At 42.4% G+C, this 17,741-nt stretch overlaps 4 protein-coding genes across 4 annotated transcripts; 2 read left to right on the forward strand and 2 right to left on the reverse strand.

Annotated features, from left to right (window-relative positions):
• The first annotated feature begins 151 nt into the window (after positions 1-151).
• LOC117516779 (histone H1-like) lies at positions 152-1,243 on the forward strand. The gene has a single exon (XM_034177635.1). The coding sequence runs from the start codon at positions 593-595 to the stop codon at positions 1,205-1,207; it is 615 nt and encodes a 204-aa protein (XP_034033526.1). The 5' UTR covers positions 152-592; the 3' UTR covers positions 1,208-1,243.
• A 620-nt stretch (positions 1,244-1,863) lies between these two features.
• On the forward strand, positions 1,864-2,358 carry LOC117516781 (histone H3). Its single transcript, XM_034177637.1, has one exon. It carries the CDS (start codon positions 1,894-1,896, stop codon positions 2,302-2,304), a length of 411 nt encoding a protein of 136 aa, XP_034033528.1. The 5' UTR covers positions 1,864-1,893; the 3' UTR covers positions 2,305-2,358.
• An 8,130-nt stretch (positions 2,359-10,488) lies between these two features.
• On the reverse strand, positions 10,489-10,983 carry LOC117516782 (histone H3). The gene has a single exon (XM_034177638.1). It carries the CDS (start codon positions 10,951-10,953, stop codon positions 10,543-10,545), a length of 411 nt encoding a protein of 136 aa, XP_034033529.1. The 5' UTR covers positions 10,954-10,983; the 3' UTR covers positions 10,489-10,542.
• Positions 10,984-11,607: 624 nt separating this feature from the next.
• LOC117516780 (histone H1.5-like) lies at positions 11,608-12,476 on the reverse strand. Its single transcript, XM_034177636.1, has one exon. It carries the CDS (start codon positions 12,256-12,258, stop codon positions 11,644-11,646), a length of 615 nt encoding a protein of 204 aa, XP_034033527.1. The 5' UTR covers positions 12,259-12,476; the 3' UTR covers positions 11,608-11,643.
• Positions 12,477-17,741: the final 5,265 nt, after the last annotated feature.

The following is a 17,741-nucleotide window of genomic DNA, read 5'->3' on the forward strand; positions in this document are numbered from 1 at the left end:
ATAACTCAGTTAATAACTTTAATACATCAAATGTCAGTTAGTCGTCTGTTACTCAGCCTGTCACGTGCTGACATCAGTGTGTTTGCAGGAGACAAATCATTTTCCACTGAAGACGAATTCTTGACATTGTATCGTTATTTATGCTTTTAATCTACGGACAAACATCTATTCCTGCTGTCGAACTGGTTTTAGTGGGTTTCTGACGGACTTTGAAGCATTTCGGAGAGGAATCAGTGGAAAAAGTCAAAGAGCGGCGCTTCATCCGGCAGCAGTTTGGAGAACTTTGAAGGTCGGTCCAACAAAACGCAGAACATTTCAAAGCTATGAAAGACTTTAACATGAAGAAACACTCGCCCGCTCTCACTTCCGTACGATTTTAGACCCGATTTCTTTTTATTCGTGAAAATCTGTCTCATTTATCGGTGGCCAGAAAACACAAGCGCTCCTCCGTTCAGACGGCGCGGCGGAGCCACGAGCCCGGTTGAGTCTTTACGGTTCTCATGATGTGTTTAAGTACAGTCGGCAGCTCGGCCTCTCTGACAGTTCATCAAAGTCTCAGCGAAGTCTGCGGAAGAAAAGTCAAGTCAGCACGATGGCAGAACAAGTAGCTGCTGCTACTGCTGCTCCTGCGACGAAACCAGCCAAGAAGAAGACTCCCAGGACCAAGAAACCGGGTGTCAAACTCAGCGAGCGCATCAGGAAAATTGTGGCAGAATCCAAGAACCGGAACGGCTCGTCTTTACCTTCCATCAAGGATCATCTGAAGGCTGAAGGATATGATGCTGTTCAGAACAGGCGCCGGATTCTCTTGACCTTAAAGAGAATGGAGGAAAAAGGCGTCCTGGTCAAGAAGAAGGCGTCCTATAAGGTGAGCAAGCCTGTGACCATAGGAAAGAAGGTCAAGAGAGCCAAGAAGACCGAAGGTCAGAAGAAAACTGTCAAGAGAAAAAGTGGTGTAAAAGCCACGAAAAGTCCGAAGAAGGCGAAAAAACCCAGCACGCCCAAGAAGAAAACCAAACAAAAGAGCCCCATGAAGAAAACAAAGGAGAGCCCGAAGAAAACGACCAAAAAGACCAAACCAGCCAAGAAACCAGCTGCAAAGAAAACTGCTGCAAAGAAAACTGCTGCAAAGAAACCGGCTGCAAAGAAACCAGCTGCAAAGAAAACAACAAAACCCAAAACTAAGAAGACAGTAAGCAAGAAGTGAGCAGTTAGTTTGCTACTTTCAATCAAAAAGGCTCTTTTAAGAGCCACCACACCCCCTAAAGAGCTTTCCTTTGATCTGACAGTGGATCAAAGTCACTGATTTTACAGTGTTATATTTACTGTTAATATTTTTAATGGAACAACATGAAGCTTCATCATTCTGCAGGAGAAAAGAGGGCTTTTTTTTTTAATAGTTGCTGTTTCTCATCTTTGTCCTTGTGACACTTTAAAGTAATAATATATAGTGAGGAGGCTTTATTTTCGTTTTAAACATGTGAAAATGATAAAAGTTGCTTAACAGCTTCTGAGTCTTTTTAAGCTCTTATCTGAGGACAAGGCGCACAAAATCTTCATAAACAAAACATTACACACAAAAACATTTCCCGCACAGTCCAAACAAGTTCCGCCCACCAGGCTGCCAAAACCAGGTTTTAAAAATCTTGAAACAGATCAAAAGTAGAAGTTTTTATCTTTGAATCTCTTGTTTTCCCTCCTGCTGCTGTGTGGGCGGAGTTTACTGACCGTTTGAAATCCCTCTTGTTCACTGGCTAAGCTGCTGCAACGCGCGCTCAGAGCGGACCAATCAGCGTTGTGGACGCTGCGGCGGCTCCTTTATAAGTCCGGCGTCGGCGGCAAAGATACAGATTTGTCTTTCAGTCTGAGCAGAAAGAGGTGTGTAAGTTGGAGATGGCCAGAACTAAGCAGACCGCTCGTAAGTCCACCGGAGGAAAAGCTCCGAGGAAGCAGCTCGCTACCAAAGCCGCCCGGAAGAGCGCTCCGGCTACCGGCGGTGTGAAGAAGCCCCACCGTTATAGGCCCGGCACCGTGGCGCTGAGAGAGATCCGCCGCTACCAGAAATCCACCGAGCTGCTGATCCGCAAGCTGCCCTTCCAGCGCCTGGTGAGAGAAATCGCTCAGGACTTCAAGACCGACCTCCGCTTCCAGAGCTCCGCTGTGATGGCTCTGCAGGAGGCCAGCGAGGCTTACCTGGTCGGCCTGTTCGAGGACACCAACCTGTGCGCCATCCACGCCAAGAGGGTGACCATCATGCCCAAAGACATCCAGCTGGCCCGCCGCATCCGTGGAGAGAGGGCTTAAACTGATCTGAGAACATCTACAGTCAACAAAACGGCTCTTTTAAGAGCCACATCACCGACCAATAAGAGTATAAAGTTTCGTCAAAGACAGCACGGCATAAACTGAAAATCTTAAATTGATCCCAGGTCCCACACTTTCTTATCAGACTGAGGTCCATCATGATTAAGACACTTCTGTCCGCAGATAAGTTAATGTTAGAGACCCTGTTTATTTAACCCGACAACCAGACTTAGACGGTATCACAGACATCTGGTCGCCGTTTAGGAGGGAATTCTCACTCCTAAACGACCAATAGGAGAGCAGCGCTCGCTCCCCACCAAAGTGAGGCTGACGTCAGCGTCTGGGCCGCCAACCAATCACGTTCGGAGAGAGACCGTTTGTTCATTATTTGAAATTTGTTATATGTACAGTTGTATGCAAAAGTTTGGGCATCCCTGATCATTTTCATGATTTTCCTTTATAAATTATTGGTTGTTTGGATCATTACAAAAACACATATTTTTGAAGTGAAATGAAGTTTCTCATATTTACAGAAAGTGCAATAATTATTTAAACAAAATTGGGTGGTGTTTTTATTGGCGTAAGACTTGCTGTATTGAGAAAAGGTCACCTTTTAGGTGGAGAAAATGCCTTTCTTCCACTGCTGGCAAAAAAAAACAAACTTTGAGACTGATCTTTTTCTGACTTTTGGACACCTTTAAGGAGATCTTTTTGAATAATTGAGCACAGCTAAAACAGACTTTTGTCTGGTGATCAAGGACTCTGTCCAAAGTCTCCACAACAATGCAAACACCATGGTTCCACATAGAACCATGACAACAATGATGGGCTTAAAGAACAAAATGCCTTCAACCAGACCTTGAGTGGCTACAATGTGCGAGAGTCAACAAACTCATCCTCACAGATCTCAGGTAATACAAAAACACCCACTGGTGGGAGCAGAAGGCCTGGAGAGGGACATCTCCATTCTTAAAGTGTGGTACAAGAGTCTGAGGACTTGTCTTTGGAAGCTGCTACAAAAGCAGTCCAGCCAGGGTCACCAGGAACATATGAAGAGAGATATCACTGAAAATGTTTGAAATTGTTGATTGGCTTTAAGAAATGCTCAGTGTGTTACTAAAGATTAATATATAACCCTTTTGCTGATTTTTGAAGTGTTACAAAAAGAGAACAGGTGAAATATTATACAAACAGTTTTATACAAATTATACAAAAAAAAGACCCATGTTATGATTTTTCATGATGGAAACAGCAGCCAATTAGTCATTGTTATTGTCATATTTGAATTCAACATGCCAAAATCCATAATAAATAGCACATTTTATTTCTGAAGCAGGCAACTTCTAAATATTTGTATACCACTGTAACTGGACCCTGAACTACCTTGAGTTCCTGCACCTCCACATTGCATAGGGTTGCCAATTCTCACACATCTTTCTCACACATCTGGTGTGACACAAAATTTGTAACTTGTGTATGGAAATTTGTTAAGTGTTAAAGCATACGAAATAAAAGACTGAAAATAGATTCATTTATGCATTTTTATTGAAGAACAAAGGTTTCTGAAGTGTCTTTGCTCCAAGGCGATTTCTCCTCTTACACACCAGTTCCCCTGCCTTAGAAAAAACTCTTTCACAGGGTACAGATGAAAATGGTGAGCATAAACATTTCAGTTCGAGTTGATAAAGGTGTGTATGTTTTCTGGTTATTCTTCTAGTATTGTAAAGGAGTACAAACATATCTAATTGGAAAAATAACACTAAACAATGCTGAAAGGAGAAAAAGATTTATCTTATTTGGCGTCAAAAGATCAAAATTATTCCAGACTGGGGCGTCTTTGAACTTTTATTTCGTCCAAGGAGATAATTAATATAGGGTCTGACTGAAAAAAAAAAAAAAAAATTGGGTTACAACTGCAAATCAGGCTGAAATTGCGAATATCTGTCCAGACACTTATTCAGTTACCAGTTACTTATTCAAACATCTCTGTGGATCCACTGGATTTCATTCAGACCAAATAAATAAATAAAAATTTGCAGAATAAGTGTCTGTACAAGTAACTGGTAACTAAATTCACTCTGGTTGGCTTAGAGGAGTGTGTGAGTTCAACGCTGAGCCTGGACCACCAGAAAGATGGGGTCGACGCTGTGTGAAGGACAGATGGCAGTGCCATGTTTGAGGTTCGGGCTCCACGGCCTCCTTCATGTGACTACGTCTTCGACTCTGCGTAATGTACCTATGGAACAGTGTCTGCCAGAGTTCATGGTGTCAGCTTCCAGTGTTAATCATTTTAAGAAATATGACGTTTTTTATTTTGATTATTGAATTCATGGTTTTGTTTTAGCTTGGCCTTTTAAGTGGCCTTTTAAGTTTTAGCCTTTTAAGTGGTACATACTATGTGTTAGTAGTATTGCAGACCTATGATGTTGTCAGGTCCGTTGCCCTAACTTAGACAGAGATCTCTTTTGTGAGGTTTGGGCAAAGGGGAGAAGCTTCGGAGAGAGCGTACTAACCTAAGACCAACCTTGCTGTCCCTGCTCCTCTCCGCCGCCCCCCGGCGCTTGCTCATTTATTGGAAAAGAAAAAATAAATAAAAAAATCAAACAATACAATGTAGCATTAGGGTACATTTCGTTTGGGGAAGGGAGGGGTGAACGGTTCATCACTGTGGCTGAGCAATCATTTAGCTTAAATGTAGCATATATGAATGGGTACATAATTATTATGATTGAATGAGTAAATGAAGTATAAAAGAATATAATTCAGACAATAATAAATGTAGAATCCTTTAACAAGTCAGCTAAGACATTCTTTCAGTCTTGTGGCTGGTTTCACTCCCACATCACACAGATAAGATAGTTGATACAGTTCATTTCACAAGAAGCAGAAACTTAACTCAGACTACTTTTGATTACATTGAATATCATGTAAGCAGGCAATGATTAATTAAATAAATGGTACCAACTCATAAAATCCCCATCAGATGTGCTTTCATGTATTGTGTATGAAGTAAACATGTAGAAACAGATCCTGCAGTCTCGTCTGAAGTCTGTTAAAAAACGGTTGGACGGTTTATACAGTTTATAAAAGCAACACTGTGAAGTTTCCATTTAGATGTTGAATATTCATTTTGTAATGAGGTCTTCACTTTTCATCATTTGTACAGTTTATCAAACAAGGAGAAGGAAAGTGTCCTCTGGCACTCATAAGTATCAGGATTGTAAAGTCGAAAAATAAAAGCAATACTATTAAAATTAGCTGACATCAAAAGATTTACAATCCTGTATTGATTTGGTCCACTCCTCCATATAGATCTTATCCAGATCTTTCAGGTTTGGAGTTTCAGCTCCCTCCAAAGATTTTCTATTGAGTTCAGGTCTGCAGACTGGCTTGGTCACTAAAGGTGGGCAGATCGATCCTAATATCGATAATATCGATATCGATACCAACTTCTACACAGTGTGACCAAAAATAAAAAAATCCCAACATACTGAAACATCAAACTGCAGTACTTGTAGAGCCACATCAGAAACCAATGCTCCATGCTGTGGCATTCTGCCCTCAGTGATGCCACACAACTTGAGGAAAAAGACACAGAACATTGAAATAGAAATCAAACTGTTTTCAGTGGGAATAATTTAGATCAGAAGAAAAACCTGCTCCCTCCTGTGTCACTTCATCTTTTAAAACCACATTTGGTGGTTTCCAGTGACGATGATGGAAATATCTGATTATCATCTGCTGGAACATCCCGTTTACTTCTTGCCGCTCCTCCATCTCCACCTGTGCCTTCATCCACCTGTTGAACATCTCCATCTGTTGCTGGCGATGCAGCTGCTCCACTCGTTCCTAGTGCCGTTTCTTCTGAAAGTCCAAAAAGGTCACCATCACCTCACTCACATCAGTCTTCAGCTTCCTCAGCAGCGTGTGACAGATCTGAAGTGAGTGATACAACTGTTAAAATGAATTGAGCCAAACAAAGAGAAAGTTTCCCTCCTGTAAGTTTAGATTAAAACTAGATCACTGCGCTCATAGAGAACATGTAAATTTCCACAGTCATTGATGATATGGGGCTGCATGTCAGGTAAAGGCACTGGGGAGATGGCTGTCATTACATCATCAATAAATGCACAAGTTTACGTTGATATTTTGGACAACTGAAAGGATGTTTGGGGATGATGAAATCATTTTTCAAGATGATAATGCATCTTGCCATAGAGCAAAAACTGTGAAAACATTCCTTGCAAAAAGACACATAGGGTCAATGTCATGGCATAGGGTCAATGTCAATGAGCAGATCTGATTTGATGCAGGTGTTAGTTTGGGGCATGAAAATTTACAGGGTGATTCCATAATTTATTCCTCAGAATTGAGTGAGTCCATATTTTTTTCCTCTGCTTGGTCTAAAAAAGTAACCGTTACTGACTGCCACAATCTTTTTTTCTTGATTTCTTATAGTGTTTCTTAAAGCCAGAAAGTTGCCATTTGAAATGACGTTAGTTTTGTGTCATGTCTGTGATCTGCTTTTTTTTCTACAAAATTAAACAACTGAATGAACATCATCCGAGGCCGGTGATTCCATAATTTTTGCCAGGGGAATCAAATCAATTTCATTTATATAGCGCCAAATCACAACAAACAGTTGCCCCAAGGCGCTTCATATTGCAAGGCAAAGCCATACAATAATTACAGAAAAACCCCAACTGTCAAAACAACCCCCTGTGAGCAAGCACTTGGCGACAGTAGGAAGGAAAAACTCCCTTTTAACAGGAAGAAATCTCCAGCAGAACCAGGCTCAGGGAGGGGCAGTCTTCTGCTGGGACTGGTTGGGGCTGAGGGAGAGAACCAGGAAAAAGACATGCTGTGGAGGGGAGCAGAGATCGATCACTAATGATTAAATGCAGAGTGGTGCATACAGAGCAAAAAGAGAAAGAAACAGTGCATCATGGGAACCCCCCAGCAGTCTACGTCTATAGCAGCATAACTAAGGGATGGTTCAGGGTCACCTGATCCAGCCCTAACTATAAGCTTTAGCAAAAAGGAAAGTTTTAAGCCCAATCTTAAAAGTAGAGAGGGTGTCTGTCTCCCTGATCTGAATTGGGAGCTGGTTCCAGAGGAGAGGAGCCTGAAAGCTGAAGGCTCTGCCTCCCATTCTACTCTTACAAACCCTAGGAACTACAAGTAAGCCTGCAGTCTGAGAGCGAAGCGCTCTATTGGGGTGATATGGTACTATGAGGTCCCTAAGATAAGAGATATGGGACCTGATTATTCAAAACCTTATAAGTAAGAAGAAGAATTTTAAATTCTATTCTAGAATTAACAGGACGCCAATGAAGAGAGGCCAGTATGGGTGAGATATGCTCTCTCCTTCTAGTCCCTGTCAGTACTCTAGCTGCAGCATTTTGAATTAACTGAAGGCTTTTCAGGGAACTTTTAGGACAACCTGATAATAATGAATTACAGTAGTCCAGCCTACAGTAAATAAATGCATGAATTAGTTTTTCAGCATCACTCTGAGACAAGAACTTTCTGATTTTAGAGATATTGCGCAAATGCAAAAAAGCAGTCCTACATAGTTGTTTAATATGCGCTTTGAATGACATATCCTGATCAAAAATGACTCCAAGATTTCTCACAGTATTACTAGAGGTCAGGGTAATGCCATCCAGAGTAAGGATCTGGTTAGACACCATGTTTCTAAGATTTGTGGGGCCAAGAAGTGGCTTTTTAAATTAGATGTGATCAAATGTCAGGATAATTTTCACAGAACATTGGTTTTCTCTGCTGTGCACAATGTGTCGTTGCTTTTTGGCACTTGGTTTCCGACCAATAACTGGAAGACAAACAGGCATAAAATTGGAGCCTCCATCCAATTTTGGTGGTGCAGGTAAATCCAGAACAGAAAAACGAGAGTGACTGATTGAGATATAAGGTAAAATATACATTAAATGGGGTTTTCTTGACAGAGTTATGAATTTTTGCAAATTTGTTCAATGTTAAAGATAAGGATTTTTCCAATTTATCAAGATTTTTCCTGACTTTGCCCTTTGACCTTGAAAATTTACTCAGTTCTTGCCTATCAGGATATGACATTTCAATAATAATTTCATAAGGATATATGAAAATTTGTGAGTTCTAAGCTGCTCAAAAAACAGACAGACAAACAAACAGATGATAACATAACTTCACTGATGGAGGTAAAAATGGGCCCATGTTCTTTTTCCTGCTCTGAATCTATTCTATTTTATCTGAATAAAGATGGTAGCAAATGAAAGGATATAAATAAGTGCCTCCCTGTTCTGTTAATTGGAAGGTTTTATGCTGGTTCTTCTGGTGAGCTTGTTAAAGCTTCTTATGGTCTTGTCACACCTTCATGATTTAGCCTGTATATGCCAACGTATAAAAAATTAGGTGAATATGCTACTTTATTATACGGCTGTGACGCCACAGGTGCTCTGATTGACTGATTACCAGTCTAAAATTTTCCCATAACAGACCGTTACCACGGTAACGCGTAATGCGTATTGAATGTTTTGAGGTTTTTTTTTTTTTTTTTAGGTTGAACTTTGTGAGGCCGAATATTTTGATGCTAAACAAATTCAACTTCAACCTCTGATGACAGATTTCCCTCCACAGAGATGGTCCATACTGGTGCACACAGTATGTTGGGCTGATGAGACTTCATTCAAACAGGTAGTTTGGCTTTTGTCATTACAGGTAGCAACCTCTGCAGGTGTGGCTGCAGGGCAGAGTGTTACCGTGGAGACTTAAGAGAAATAACATGTTTTGCAAAAGAAGAGGGAGCAGGCAGCAGAACTGTAATGTAAATGTCTGGCCCTACACGAGTTTTATATATACGTATATATATATATATATATATATCCGCCATAAGAAATTAATATATAATAATAAATATAATAACCTTTTAGTACATCTATGAAGTCATGAGTAAGTTTTGTATAACAGCACACTGAAATGATATACTTCGAAATGATATACTGATATACTTCATAGTACAGTGAGGTCATCAAAAAAAAATATTGTTCATGCACAAGAGTGCATCAGGTAACAGAATATTCTGCAAATGGTGATACAAGCACCAAATTCAGCACAAACACGTCTTCGACATTGCCACTTGAATTTTCAGTAGGTAGCCAGGTAGGAATCAACTGAAAAATTACACAGGAGTATTTAAAAATACTCCAGTCATACTGAAAACACATTGTCTGTTCACAAAGATTCCAGTCCAGTTTGGACAGTCTGTGACTGAATGTTAGAGAGTTAAAACAAGTCAATTTAAGTTTGTTCAGGGGTTAAAAAATTTGCTATAATTATGGGGAAAAAAAATTGTGCAAATTATTGGTTAAAGAGGTTTTAAAAAGGAACAGTTTACACCATGTGTCATGCTTAGTTATCACTTTACAGGGTAACACATGTCACATGTCATAGAATCCAATGGATGTCGACATCATCACTTGTTTCTTTTTCAGCTAAACGTCACTCACCGCTCTGACATCTGGTTTCTGATGTCCGCTGTTTTGTCCGAATGAGATTCAAAACACGAGGTTTAGTTAGCTTTCAGACCGGTGATTTTATCCACAGCCTCGGGAATTGATCGTTGTGGTCTCAGGTGTCCGGAGCGCGTTCCGAACCTTCAGGTAGAGTTTTTACTTTATCGCGACACTGTTCGGTGACAAATACCGAACCTCCGCCGTGGACCAAAGTGATCCCTTTACCGCCATCTTTGAAAAAGACGCCACTTCTTCCCTCCTTTGATTGGCGGGTGGCAGCCATCACCTTAGGTCCATACCGCCACCTACTGTACCGGATGTGTCAATGGATGTATAGATACTTCAGGTTACATTCTGGTGTGTAAGTGCACATAAAAAAATAAAATAGCAATAAAACAAAAAATAAACTTAACGCCAAAGTTGGAACTACCTATCCAGATGAACACAACGCTATATTCTAAAGCCCCGTTCCCTTCAGAAAGCCCATCAGTGCCCTTAAACATTTACTATCACCTTTAACTAGAATGCCCTGCATACCCCATCCTCTCTCCAGTTCATATAGTTGAGTCCACAATGTCCGCCTCATTATACTAAGTTTTGCATTTGCGTAAATATTACTACATTAATTTCTGTCGCTTTGCTTTTGGTAAGGCTTTATACTCTTATTGGTCGGTGATGTGGCTCTTAAAAGAGCCGTTTTGTTGACTGTAGATGTTCTCAGATCAGTTTAAGCCCTCTCTCCACGGATGCGGCGGGCCAGCTGGATGTCTTTGGGCATGATGGTCACCCTCTTGGCGTGGATGGCGCACAGGTTGGTGTCCTCGAACAGGCCGACCAGGTAAGCCTCGCTGGCCTCCTGCAGAGCCATCACAGCGGAGCTCTGGAAGCGGAGGTCGGTCTTGAAATCCTGAGCGATTTCTCTCACCAGGCGCTGGAAGGGCAGCTTGCGGATCAGCAGCTCGGTGGATTTCTGGTAGCGGCGGATCTCTCTCAGCGCCACGGTGCCGGGCCTATAACGGTGGGGCTTCTTCACACCGCCGGTAGCCGGAGCGCTCTTCCGGGCGGCTTTGGTAGCGAGCTGCTTCCTCGGAGCTTTTCCTCCGGTGGACTTACGAGCGGTCTGCTTAGTTCTGGCCATCTCCAACTTACACACCTCTTTCTGCTCAGACTGAAAGACAAATCTGTATCTTTACCGCCGACGCCGGACTTATAAAGGAGCCGCCGCAGCGTCCACAACGCTGATTGGTCCGCTCTGAGCGCGCGCTGCAGCAGCTTAGCCAGTGAACAAGAGGGATTTCAAACGGTCAGTAAACTCCGCCCACACAGCAGCAGGAGGGAAAACAACAGATTCAAAGATAAAAACTTCTACTTTTGATCTGTTTCAAGATTTTTAAAACCTGGTTTTGGCGGCCTGGTGGGCGGAACTTGTTTGGACTGTGCGGGAAATGTTTTTGTGTGTGTAATGTTTTGTTTATGAAGATTTTGTGCGCCTTGTCCTCAGATAAGAGCTTAAAAAGACTCAGAAGCTGTTAAGCAACTTTTATCATTTTCACATGTTTAAAACGAAAATAAAGCCTCCTCACTATATATTATTACTTTAAAGTGTCACAAGGACAAAGATGAGAAACAGCAACTATTAAAAAAAAAAAAGCCCTCTTTTCTCCTGCAGAATGATGAAGCTTCATGTTGTTCCATTAAAAATATTAACAGTAAATATAACACTGTAAAATCAGTGACTTTGATCCACTGTCAGATCAAAGGAAAGCTCTTTAGGGGGTGTGGTGGCTCTTAAAAGAGCCTTTTTGATTGAAAGTAGCAAACTAACTGCTCACTTCTTGCTTACTGTCTTCTTAGTTTTGGGTTTTGTTGTTTTCTTTGCAGCTGGTTTCTTTGCAGCCGGTTTCTTTGCAGCAGTTTTCTTTGCAGCAGTTTTCTTTGCAGCTGGTTTCTTGGCTGGTTTGGTCTTTTTGGTCGTTTTCTTCGGGCTCTCCTTTGTTTTCTTCGTGGGGCTCTTTGGTTTGGTTTTCTTCTTGGGCGTGCTGGGTTTTTTCGCCTTCTTCTGACTTTTCGTGGCTTTTACACCACTTTTTCTCTTGACAGTTTTCTTCTGACCTTCGGTCTTCTTGGCTCTCTTGACCTTCTTTCCTATGGTCACAGGCTTGCTCACCTTATAGGACGCCTTCTTCTTGACCAGGACGCCTTTTTCCTCCATTCTCTTTAAGGTCAAGAGAATCCGGCGCCTGTTCTGAACAGCATCATATCCTTCAGCCTTCAGATGATCCTTGATGGAAGGTAAAGACGAGCCGTTCCGGTTCTTGGACTCTGCCACAATTTTCCTGATGCGCTCGCTGAGTTTGACACCCGGTTTCTTGGTCCTGGGAGTCTTCTTCTTGGCTGGTTTCGTCGCAGGAGCAGCAGTAGCAGCAGCTACTTGTTCTGCCATCGTGCTGATTTGACTTTTCTTCCGCAGACTTGGCTGAGACTTTGATGAACTGTCAGAGAGGCCGAGCTGCCGACTGTACTTAAACACATCATGAGAACCGTAAAGACTCAACCGGGCTCGTGGCTCCGCCGCGCCGTCTGAACGGAGGAGCGCTTGTGTTTTCTGGCCACCGATAAATGAGACAGATTTTCACGAATAAAAAGAAATCGGGTCTAAAATCGTATGGAAGTGAGAGCGGGCGATTGTTTCTTCATGTTAAAGTCTTTCATAGCTTTCATTGTTGGACCGACCTTCAAAGTTCTCCAAACTGCTGCCGGATGAAGCGCCGCTCTTTGACTTTTTCCACTGATTCCTCTCCGAAATGCTTCAAAGTCCGTCAGAAACCCACTAAAACCAGTTCGACAGCAGGAATAGATGTTTGTCCGTAGATTAAAAGCATAAATAACGATACAATGTCAAGAATTCGTCTTCAGTGGAAGATGATTTGTCTCCTGCAAACACACTGATGTCAGCACGTGACAGGCTGAGTAACAGACGACTAACTGACATTTGATGTATTAAAGTTATTAACTGAGTTATGCTTAAAAGTTAACTCTCTCTGAATGCGAAATAATATCCTTTATAACGCCTTAATGGAGATGAAACGAACTATATTTCAGTGTAATTAATAAGCAGGAGAAACAAAACCTAACAGCTCCTTTAGTCATTATGAATGACTTTGGATGAGCTGATCCTGATAGTTCATTAACTGATCAGTAAAACCAGATCGTTTTATTGTGTATAATCCAAGAACACCTGAACAAAATGCTGTCTGGCTTTTGACCAGAAGTAAAAATTTAACTTATAGAAATTGTTCAAAAGAACTTGTGAATGAAAGTTTTCTTGAAACCTCTAAACCAGAGATTAAATAAATTAATTTCATTGATTCAAATACTTGAAGATTACAAATTTCATGTCCAGGGGATCAACACACATTATTACTATTATGACAAGATGTACTGAGGTGAAGTGACACACATGAGGAGTAGACATGTCAAACCTCTGGCAAAGATTATGGAATCACCATATAGAAGAAGGTCGACAGCCTTTTTACTTTGCAGCAAAACAATTCAGTAAATAAGAAATATAACACCAACAATTTTTGTTCAGCTGCAGTTTTTATTAACTTCTGACTTTATGACCACTATGATTTTATGACATATCTTTCATAAGCAGTTAGGAAAATTTCAAGATTGAGAAAACCAGAGGTGAATGAGAGAAAGACGAGAGGTGACAGAGCCTTTGCGGCGGCCGCCCCCAGACTCTGGAATTGTCTCCCCTTTAATCATTCCTGTCCCTAGAGACTTTTAAATCCTCTTTAAAACCTATTACTTTTCTCTTGTGTTTCCTAAATGAGCAATTCCATCTCTGTTTCACCTAAGTATTTCTTCTGTTTTTCCTGTTGCTTAAACTCTCTCTCTCTCTCTCTCTCTCTCTCTCTCTCTCTCTCTCTCTCTCTCTCTCTCTCTCTCTCTCTCTCTCTCTCTCTCTCTCTGTGTGTGTGTGTTTGAGGTGCAGCTCCATCCAGAGGTGGGAGTGAGTGTCTTCTTTTGCACGGGCTCCCAAAATTTCCTGTATATTTGTCTCGTGTGTCTGTATCATGGCCCAAGCAGAGGGTCGCCGCTTTGAGTTTGGTCTGCTTAAGGTTTCTTCCTCAGTATCATCAGAGGGAGTTTTTTCTTACCACTGTCGCCTGTGTTATTGCTCTGGGGGTTGGTAAGGTTAGACCTTACTTGTGTGAAGCACCTTGAGGCAGCTTTGTTCTGATTTGGCACTATGTTAATAAAATAAATCAAATTAAATAATTTCCTTCTACTCTTTACTCTTTATTTTACTTTGTCTTTTATTTGTTTTATTGCCTGTTGCAATTTTATTGTTATTTTTTTATGTATTTAATTATGATTGGGGTTAACTTGATGGCCATTTTTTAAATTATGTGCAGCACTTTGGTTGACTGCTGTTGCTTTAAATGTGCTTTAGATATAAAGCTTAAGTTGAAAAAAAAAATGAAATCAGTTATCATAATTAATACCTTGTTCCTCTTCCAACGGTTTGCATAACTGCCTGAATTCTTTGAGGACTACACTAATCATGAAAAATATTCTCCATAAAGACAATTCCTTGCTTCTCAGTTGGCAGATGATCTTTGCAGGAAGTAACCTTCTCAAGCACCAGCTTTGGAACAATTGCTGAATGTTTCAATGAGTTAATTATGTCTTTCCTGAAGAAATACTTTGACTCTCTGTGATCGATAAAGTCAAGCATCATCTCAACACATGATTTTATCATCACCAAACCTATTTTCAGTGGGTGGAAGGTGCACTGACAGTTGGGGTGATGAGTCTCCTGTGGTAGCTGACATACAATGGCATATAATCAATAAGTGGCCTACTTAGTCATCTTTGTACGTGCAAATTATCATTATATGTTTCAATTTGAATGACACCAGACAAATGTTCCACCATCTCTTCCATGGCCAGTAGAGATTGTTGGTGCATCACTGAATATCTGTCATCAACATTCCTCTTTTGCTCACTGTAACCTCACGTTCTTCTCTTTCAACTTTATTGCTGGTTTGAATGTGTTCTAGCTCTGTGGAAATAATAAATCATTTTGCCTGTTTCTTGTGCAGCTTCTATTTTCAAGATATTGTAAAATAATCTTTGGTAAGATGGCAGCGCGCGTAGATGCAGTGGCTCTGTGCTCTCTGCTTTTACATCCACAATAACTGGTGTAAAAACACAGTGACGGTAGCCAGCCGCTGCTCCCCAGACCTGGAATATTTGACTGTTAAATGCCGACTGTTTGGGGGAGTTTGCTGGAGTCTTGCTAACTGCTGTTTACATTTCACCTGATGCTAATGCTAGCTCGGCCCTCAGACTTTTATACAGCAACATCAGCCTGCAGCTGAACCAACAGTGGGACGTGGTGCACATTTTAATAATGTGGAATTAAAATCAGTGCTCCCAGACTTCATCAACATGTCAAAAGTGCCACAAGAGGAGAAAATACACAGGACAAACTTTACACCAACATTAAGTGACCATCAGGGCCGGCCGGGTCCTGTCGAGAAGCCAGCCCTCCGTGCATCTGCGCACGCATGCACTGTTCTCTCTACCCAGACTTTCACACTCCCCCCGTCAGGTTGCCGATGCCTCTCTTTATCACGTTGAACTTCCCGACTGAGCGACCGAGGAATAAAAATACAATAGCAATACGTGTCTTTTCAATTTTAAAAACTTAAAATTTGCATGTGGACGCTGCATTTACAGTGCAATATTGTCGGGATGCACAACGCGACAGCTCAACTTGACAGAACATTCACACGTGGAGCTGAGCTCCCCCACTGAAGGAAACGCACATAAGTTTTGTCTTTGCACCAAAATACAACAGCAGTAAGTGTCTTTTAAAAAGTTAAAATTTGCATGCGTACGCTGTATTTAAAGCACAATGTTGTCACAATGCAGAACTGAGGTTTAAGCATCGGGATGCACAATTTGACAAGACCGCACATCTCAATAGAACACCGGATCTGCACCATATTTCGGCAAGTCAGACCACATCTCTCTGCAACTCATCCCTCCACCCCCCCACCTCTGGAAATCCACCCCCACCAACATTAAGATGGCGAAAACACGGACAGACGGGGCAGGACGGCCACAACAGCACCGACTGGGACATGTTTGAGGATGAGGACCTGGACGTATTTACAGACATACATGTGTATATACGTTCACAGTGGAGAAACACATCCTGGTCAGAAACCCTGGATGACCAGGGAGGTGAAGCAGCTGCTTAAGGGGAGAAACTCCGCCTTCAGAGCTGGTGATGGGGCTCTCTACAGTACAGCCGGCGCCAACCTGTAGACAGGCATCAAGGAGGACTTCAGGAGGAGGATCCATGACCACCTGGACAGCAATAACAGCAGGCTGGCATGGATGGAGGTCCAGCACGTCACCAACAACAAACCCGCCATCAGAGCTGCTGAAGGTGATGCCGCATTGGCACAAGAATTAAATCTCTTCTTTGCTCGCTTCAAGACTGTGGCACTAGGAGCAGCCACATTGCCAACAGCGGCCAGAAGCAACTTCACAGTGGGGGAGCATGAGGTGAGGTGCACACTGAGGGGCATCACCCCACGCAAAGCAACGGGTGCCAATGGCGTCTCTGGATGGGTGCTGAAAGACTTTGTAGACCAGCTTGCTGGGATTTTCACCAAAATCTTTTCCCGGTCCCTGACACAGTCTGCTGTCCTGTCATGCCTGAAGACCTCCAACGTAGTCCCCTACACAAGAAATCCCCCATAACCAGCCTCAGTGATTATCAGCCTGTTACACTCACTCCGGTGGTGTGAGTAAAAAACTGTTTAGAAGTACAGTAACATTATGTCATTCATAACCTCCACTTCAGACCCAAACCAATTCACTTACAAGACCAACAGGTCAACAGAGGATGCCGTGACCTCTGCCCTCCACACCACGCTGACCCACCTGGAGCAACAGGGTAAGTACGCCTGTCTTCTCTTCATGGTTTATAGTTCATCCTCCCCCATGGCCTCATGAGGAACCTGCTGAACCTCAGTCTACCTCATCCCATGTCTTTTGATTAAGGACTTTCTGTCAGATCACTCACAGAGAGTTAGGATTGGCCCCCACACATCCACAGTTCTCACACTCAGTACTGGTTCCCCTCAAGGCTGAGTGCTGGGCCCGCTGCTCTTCACCCTCTAGACCTCTGACTGCACCCCATCCACACCAGCAACACCTTCATTAAGTATGCAGATGACACCACAGTGGTCATCTGTATCACTGGAGGAGATGAGTCCGCCTACTGGAATGAGGTGGAACTGCTGACGGTGTGGTGGAGACAAAAGAACCTGCTCCTGAACACATCCACAACCAAGGAGCTAATCATAGACTTCAGGAGAAACCAAGCAGACATTCAGCCCGTTATCATTGGGGGACCTGTGTGGAAAGGGTCAGGGACTTCTCTTTCCTGGGAGTCCACATAGAGGAGAAACTGGCCTGGGACAGGAACACACATTTGGGTGATTCTATGGTAATGGAATTACAATGACAGGAAAATCTGGCCATATTTTAGCTCCCCATTAAAAATGTGCTCGGATTGTAATTCCGTTGTCATAGAATTGCCCATTTGGTAACGAAGGCACAGCAAAGACTCCACTTTCTGAGAATCCTCAGGAAAAATAACATCAACCAGAGATTGCTGGTGTCTTTTTTCCCGCTCTACCATGGAGAGCATCCTCACATACTACCTCTGTACGTGGTCTACCAGCTGCATGGGGCAAACAGGAAAGAGTTCTAGAGGGTCACCAAAATGGCAGAGAAGATCACTGGGTGCCCTCTACCCACACTGGGGGACCTTCATGGCTCTGACTGTCTCAGGAGAGCCATGAAGCCATGCCTTGGGGCAACTGTTTGTTG

Source organism: Thalassophryne amazonica, chromosome 9 (assembly GCF_902500255.1).
Source record: "Thalassophryne amazonica chromosome 9, fThaAma1.1, whole genome shotgun sequence".
Classification (NCBI taxonomy): Eukaryota; Metazoa; Chordata; class Actinopteri; order Batrachoidiformes; family Batrachoididae; genus Thalassophryne; species Thalassophryne amazonica.

Coding starts and splice junctions, on each gene's coding strand:
- LOC117516781 (XM_034177637.1), top strand. CDS start 1,894: ATGGCCAGAACTAAGCAGACCGCTCGTAAGTCCACCGGAGGAAAAGCT.
- LOC117516780 (XM_034177636.1), bottom strand. CDS start 12,258: ATGGCAGAACAAGTAGCTGCTGCTACTGCTGCTCCTGCGACGAAACCA.
- LOC117516779 (XM_034177635.1), top strand. CDS start 593: ATGGCAGAACAAGTAGCTGCTGCTACTGCTGCTCCTGCGACGAAACCA.
- LOC117516782 (XM_034177638.1), bottom strand. CDS start 10,953: ATGGCCAGAACTAAGCAGACCGCTCGTAAGTCCACCGGAGGAAAAGCT.